At 37.6% G+C, this 6819-nt stretch overlaps 1 protein-coding gene and 1 pseudogene across 2 annotated transcripts in view; both read left to right on the forward strand.

Moving 5' to 3' along the window:
* Positions 1–5991, forward strand: part of LOC149079666 (signal-induced proliferation-associated 1-like protein 2) — an 83952-nt gene extending 77961 nt beyond the window's left edge. Inside the window, exon 25 of one of the 2 annotated variants that reach the window (XM_089240274.1) lies at positions 1163–5991. In XM_089240274.1, coding sequence (XP_089096400.1) covers positions 1163–1306 — 144 coding nt within the window. In that variant the 3' untranslated portion in view covers positions 1307–5991. The remainder of the gene's footprint in view (positions 1–1162) is intronic. The other variant, XM_089240275.1, reaches the window with a different exon arrangement.
* Positions 2141–2348, forward strand: LOC149079667 (U2 spliceosomal RNA; annotated as a pseudogene).
* Positions 5992–6819: the final 828 nt, after the last annotated feature.

Consider the following 6819-nt stretch of genomic DNA (forward strand, 5'->3'; position numbering starts at 1 on the left):
TTCCTAAAATCATCATCTCCAAATATATCCAGTCTTTCAATAAATCCGTGGCCTTACTTAGCCATCGTTTACTATTAGCCTTACTTAGCCATTACTTCGTTTACCATTAGTCATCATGTGCATCATGAATACCATAATTTATCATTGGCTTCCTTTTCTCAATTAGTATTTACCAGTGTACCCCTCCCCATCAATTCATTAGAAGTTCCGCAGAGGAATATGGACGAGGTGCATGTCTGGTTTAGTAGTAGTAGTAGTGTACCCCTCCCCAATGGGAGTCAATACTCTCAATCTCATGAAAGCTGTGGAGATAGTCAAGTAAAGTCTTACTCGCTTTACTTACCAATCATTACGTTGGCATGCATACCATTGGCTCGATGGGATGTCCTCAACAAAGTTTAGTGATGCATACTTTGGGAGCCACTGTCAGACCAGACACGACCTGGCTCTGTCCCTTCCAGGATGTAAGCCCTTTACCCATATGGATTGGATCATGCTGGGGTTTGGAAACCACTGGCACACATACTAGTTCATGTAATGTCTTTGGGATACAAACTTTGAGAACCACTGACATTTATTATAATAAAGGTATCCCTTGCTGTACACGATATGGCAAAAGAAAGAAATCTGTGAAACAAAAAATTCAAATGATGAAATTAAAAAAAAGGAACGAAGGGGTATTGCTATTCAATGGGGGGGGGGAGAGTCAGTGTAATGGCAGAAAATTAGTATAATTAATACTATTTTATACTACTAATAGTAGTAGTATAAAATTTGATATGTTAACCCTTTGTATTGTTACAGATGTTTCTTCCCTCCTCCCTCTTGGCCACAGGTGAAAATCAAGTGAAGGGGGAGACATGGCAGGTAATTGAGCCACAGAAACCTGTTAAGAAAACACTGATGTGCATCATTTAAGAGACGGGCCACAGGGGAAAAAAATATATAGTCTGAAGGTGGGGGACATGAAAACAAAAACAAAGGTCTAGAAACACTGGTCAACACCCCTCCATTCCTTTTTTTTTTTAATTTCATCATTTGAATTTTTTTGTTTCACAGAGTTCTTTCTTTTGCCAATGCAAAATCTTGCAACTGTGCCAAACTTTTTTTAACATTAATTTTGTAATTATTTTTTCCCTGATTCTCTCTCTCGCATAATCAGGAGCAACACCAGAAGGCGAGTCTGGAGCATGAAGTCTTACAGCTTAGGGAAGAAAACCACAGACTGCAGGAACAGTCTCAGGTGGCGACTGCCCAGATCCACAGATATAAGGAGTGGCTGATGCAGAACAGACATAACCAGTGATAACTACTTGTACAGTTTTTGTTTTTTTTCTCTGATTCTTGTAACATTGAGGATGTCTCGTCTGCAAATTTACGAACAAGTGCCATCATATCATTCCATACGATTCATGAGAAAATGTCACAAACCAGAAGAAAAATCAAAATGAAATGACATAAAGACCAATAACGCAATATATCCAAAGATAAGTTATGAATATAAGAAATATAATTGAAATATCATGTTCTGTGTCAATAAAACTGCTGTGTGAGATCAATCTCTCCCCCCCCCCCAGATTTTATAATATATATATGTACATGTGTCTGTGTGTATATACCAGTATTTCGTTTCTAGAAATTTAGAAATTTTAGCTTTATAAGCTTAGTAGATTCGTTTCTCAAGACATTATTTATATTCTATCTGAAAAAGTGTGCCTTCTCCGATCGTATCTACCATTATCATCTTGAATATTACATGTGTATGTATATATTGTAGTTTCAATTTTTGTGCGAAATGTTTAAGCCATTTGTGTACACCATAGTTTCAGAAATTGTTTTTTAAAATATATATTGTTTTATATATGTTGTAAATTCGCACTGTCTACCACTTTGCACCATTGCCATTCTTTTTTTCAATTTAATGATTAATCGTTTTTCCTTTCTGTAAATTATAAATTATAGGGCATATTTTACAAGTCGGAACTGTTTGGCTATATCATCACAAGTGTGTGTTTGTAATTTTGTGGTGTTCCAGGACCCCTTGGTATGAACGCTATTGCTAAACATGCCAGCTGTGTGCATACTGCACACGATGTGCAGTGAAGTTTTTAAGAAATCCATGTTGCCGTGTGGTTACTTAATCACTTCTCTGCCTTTTGGCTAAGATCAAAGTGTGGTATAATCTCTGCTTATCAGCTTAATGCCTGGTACGTCTCCTACATGGGGACAAGATATTATTGAACTTATTTTTGGAACGGGGTGGAGTGCTTTCAGCTTGCTGAACCTCTGCTGTGGGTCCTCTTGATATATCACTCTTGTGGTGAGTAGCATGTGGGTGTTTAAAGTACCCATATAGCAGTAATAGCACAAGGCAGAGCACCCACAGTACTTTGTACCATGAGGTAGAGTACCCCGGTACTTAGCAGAGCACCCAAAAAATTTTGAATGATGAGACAGAGCCAGGGCTGTCTTAAGAGCACCAGGAAAAATGACTTTCTGGGGCTCTTATTGAACTGAAAATGTGCCTGCCTGCCAATGTCGTGTTCACTCTCTCAAACATCTTAGTGTGGAGTTTCATTTTCACAAGGCCTGCTGGTCATGTACATATGTTAAGATGGCCCTGGGCAGAGCACCCACAAAACTTTGATACATGATGATCATGATACACTATGCAGTTGTATCATGAATGAGAGCACCCCCAAAACTTAGTATCGTAAGGCAGAACATTCCACTACTTTTGTACAATGTTACAGAACACCCACACTACCATGTACCCTGAGGCAGAGCACCTCCTTTACCTTCTTGTACCATGTGACAGAGCACCCCCTTCCAGTATTTTCATGCAATGATGCAGATTACCTACAATACAGTAGACTCTTGATAATTTCCCCCATCCAGTAATCCGCCATTTTCTATGCAGGTTTTCTTAGAATATAGAAGAGGAAAACGTGTCACTACGTCTGTGCGCAGAAGTTTATATTACTTAACTGGGCTTTTTCAGTTGGCATCCATTAATCCAGCGATATTTCTCTCTCTTGATGCACTCCAAGGGAGAAGTATTCTGTTTCTATAGCTTAGTTTGCAAAGCACTCATCCAGCAAATGAGAGTTCAAGTTCCCGTGGGGCAGAGATGAATTTTCTTTCTTTTAATCTCCAAAAATATATTACCTGTCTTCCAAGGAATCTTGTACTCAACAAAAATTCTGAAAATGTAATTAAATAATTTTGTCTACCACACCCAGGATTGTTGAAGATTGCACTGCCGGCTGACCAGTCTTCTCCACCATATACTGTCTTACGCCCTTCCTCAAACAATTGTGTAGCGCCATTTACAAACGTAGCCATCACTCACTGTATTCAGACTGTGCACTTTACAGATTGGATGATGAGCTGATGAGACATGGCATAAATAACATCGGGCAGTTTTTTGCATTCATACACTACTGATGGGATTCAAAATGGTGTCTGTTCACGTGGAAAGTATGCATAGAAGGCACTATGCATGCTCAGAATTACAAGCACGCTTATTTTTTAAATGATATCGCCAAGCATCCGTACTTTCAAAATATCCCTGGCGCATACCACTTCACACCGTTGCCATTTGGCTTTTATTCAATAATCTTATGATAGCTATAAATTATTTCATTGTTAATGTAAAATGTGAGTTGTTGAATATTACTGAAACTGTTTGCACTATCCCAATGCTATTAAATTGATTTTTCCTTAAATAATTTCTGTGCTTTATATTCGGACATATCAGTGATGGTTTGGCTTGTGACAGGTCGTTCGTATTTGCCTGAATGTGTTATCCGTAAATCAAAATATCAGATAAGTATGAATGTTAAAACCGAAAGGTATATATCAAATCTTTTATTACTGCTTACTGATATATTGACCTATATTCGACCGAAAAATATTTATCTCTGTTAGTAAAAAAATCAGAATCATGCTGGAATTATCAGCTAGAATTAATCTTATTAATCAATATACTTGAGATTTTGTTTCCCCCCCCCCCCCCCATCTAGGCATTCCAAAAAAAGTGAATGCGAAGAGACATTCAGAATTTCTTGGACCATTAATTCTGTATTTAAAAATAGGCCTTTTTAAACCGGAAACTTGTAAGGCCTTGACTTTAATGCTTGGCAGCTGTTTTTATATGTATTTTTAACATTTCCATGGATTTTGAGATTACTCTTCTTTTGTATTCCTTTTTTTATTTCCAGAACATTTCTGAAAATCCAGATCTCGTATTGTATATCAGAACATGATTGTTTTGACATGACGTCCAAGCTGTAATTGTGTTTGTATATATTGTGTATGAATATATTTGTCATCAATACTATTTATTATGTTTTATATATATAACACTAGCTTCCAATAATTGTCTGGACAGCTGCATAGTTCGGCAGTGGGTGATTTTGCATGGAACGTTTCCTGCTGGGTCAGTCTCAGGTATGAATGTCCTTCCTGCAGCAGCACCACAGAGCTGACTATTCTCATCTTAACCACAATGTCACAGATTCAGGAATGAAGATTTGGGTTTGAAGTGATTGTGGTGACCTGTTCAAAAGTCCTTATATATCAAACCAGTTGAGCAGCAGTTCAAATGTCTATTAAGGTCCAAACTCCCACACTCAGTGTTCAGGAGCTCAAATTTCATTTACTCTGAAACTTCAGACAACTCTGTGTATTGTTAATGCTATGTGACATGGGATGGAAATTTCTAAGAAGATTAAGCTGTCTGTGTGGTCAGTAGCGTCAGGGCCGGGTATTCTGCATTTGCTAAAGTAGTTGCAATGGCAGAACACCACTGGTACTTTGTACTATGGAGGGCGGAAATCACCTGCCGTACTTTTGTTCATATCAGGATGTAGAGCAATTAGAGTACTTCAAACCATGGGAAAGAGCACCCCAGTACTTTGAAACTCTAGGCAGAGCACCTATGGTACTTTCCAGTACTGTGAAACAGAACACCTCAATGTTTTGTAACATGAGATAAAGCATTCCAGTATTAATTCAGAAATCAAAATCTACAACATATGTTTCGAATGGTTCACAAGCAGGCATCCACAGGTTTAAAACACTTTCTCATGTGGAAAGGTTAGTTATTCACTTCCCAAACATAAGAAATATTTTGATGCCAAAAATTATTCCACTTTTATGGAAGTACTTTGAGTCATGGCGAAGTCCATTAGTCTATGAAATTGCTCAGTGAAGGTTCCGAAAATGTGTTGTTTCATCCAACATACTTGTACAATTGTTGCCCATTGCAGACAGCAGTCAAAGTGTGGTCCATGATGCCAATTCTCCCACCCCTTTCCCTTAAACAATCATGACTCTAGTGGGATGGTACTGAACAACGCAGTTTAAATTTTTCCTGCCATTTTGTCAAAACAGAAATGCAACACGCTCACATACACTTCCTCACTCGTGGTCGGCTGGCAACTGACAGCTTCTACGAGCAGGAAAAAAATTCAAGCAAAAAGTCTGAGCTGCTAACTCAGACTTTTTGCTCTGCATTATCTGATCAATCCTACATTACATTATGATCAGGACTCGGGCAGGCCACAATAATCTCTTCACACTCAAGTTTTCTTATTGAATACTTTTACATCAGCTGCATTTCTGTGGCATGGTGCATTATCATTCTGGTTAAGACAGCTTTATTTCAATGTACGAATCACGTGATTGTATGTTTTGATGTGCCTATGTGGCTCACAGTAGTTCGTTCGTACCAACGTACCGGCAGAAATAGTTCCAGACTGAAACTACTTGCTACCGGAGTGTATATGTGTCTGGACAATTATTGATAGGTAGCATAAAATATACATAGAAATCTTGGTAATTTCGTCCAATTTGATTTTTTTTTTTTAATTTTTTTTTTCCATTTACAGCTTTATTTTATTTTTTTAGCTAGTCATGAGAGAAACGCTTAGATTGTAAATATCTTCGATGTACAAAACTCCTTGTAATAAAACTTTTATATCTCTATGTAATGCCAGACTTTTTTATTTTCTGTTAGTGACGTCACATGATTGGATAGTGTAGGTTTTTTTTTATGACCAAAACGACTCAGGAATCACACTAATGTTTAAAGATGAGACACATTCAGACTGCATTGGATAGGTAATAAATCTAAATACCTAGCACACTGCTTCAGTCTCGACTGTCTCTGGTCAATTTGACTCAACTCCCGCTGCAATTTTGGATGTTTGAACGTCTGAGACATTCCTCCAAATCAGCGGTTCGTTCAAAAATGGGAAGATTGGAAAACTAAACTCAACTGGCTATGGTAACTGAGTAGTTTCTTACACCCATGCACATAGTATAACCGAGTGTACCCATAACTGGTTGATTTGGAAAGATGGAGATTGATCTGGAATTGTTGATGTTTAAAATGCATTAATTAGCGAGCTTATATTACTGGAGAGAGTATGATGTCAGAAGTCTCCGCCTTGGCAGTGCTGAGAACAGTGTCCCCCAACATCTCTGTCAAAAGATCACGTGACTCGGTGCAAACAAACACGATCCCCAATGTTAAAATTGCTGATTTTAACATAGAAATGCGGAAATTTAATGGGGTTTTCCGCCACATCAATAATTTAAAAAATTGAATTTTTGATTTCCGAAATATCGAGTTCGCTTAGAAATACAAAGCCCAAAAAATTAAATATAAAATAATGAGAAAGACCCACTTTTGAGGGTATCCATGCAATAACATTAATTTCAGCTTTTTATTTATATCTTCTCAAGCACGAAAATGAGAATTAATGTCTCCGTTTTGTCTTATATTATCCAATCGCATCAATCCATATAGTT

Source organism: Pholcus phalangioides, unplaced genomic scaffold (genome assembly GCF_987345545.1).
Source record: "Pholcus phalangioides strain wild (caught in Gottingen) unplaced genomic scaffold, Ppha-v1.0 ptg000012l_1, whole genome shotgun sequence".
Classification (NCBI taxonomy): domain Eukaryota; kingdom Metazoa; phylum Arthropoda; class Arachnida; order Araneae; family Pholcidae; genus Pholcus; species Pholcus phalangioides.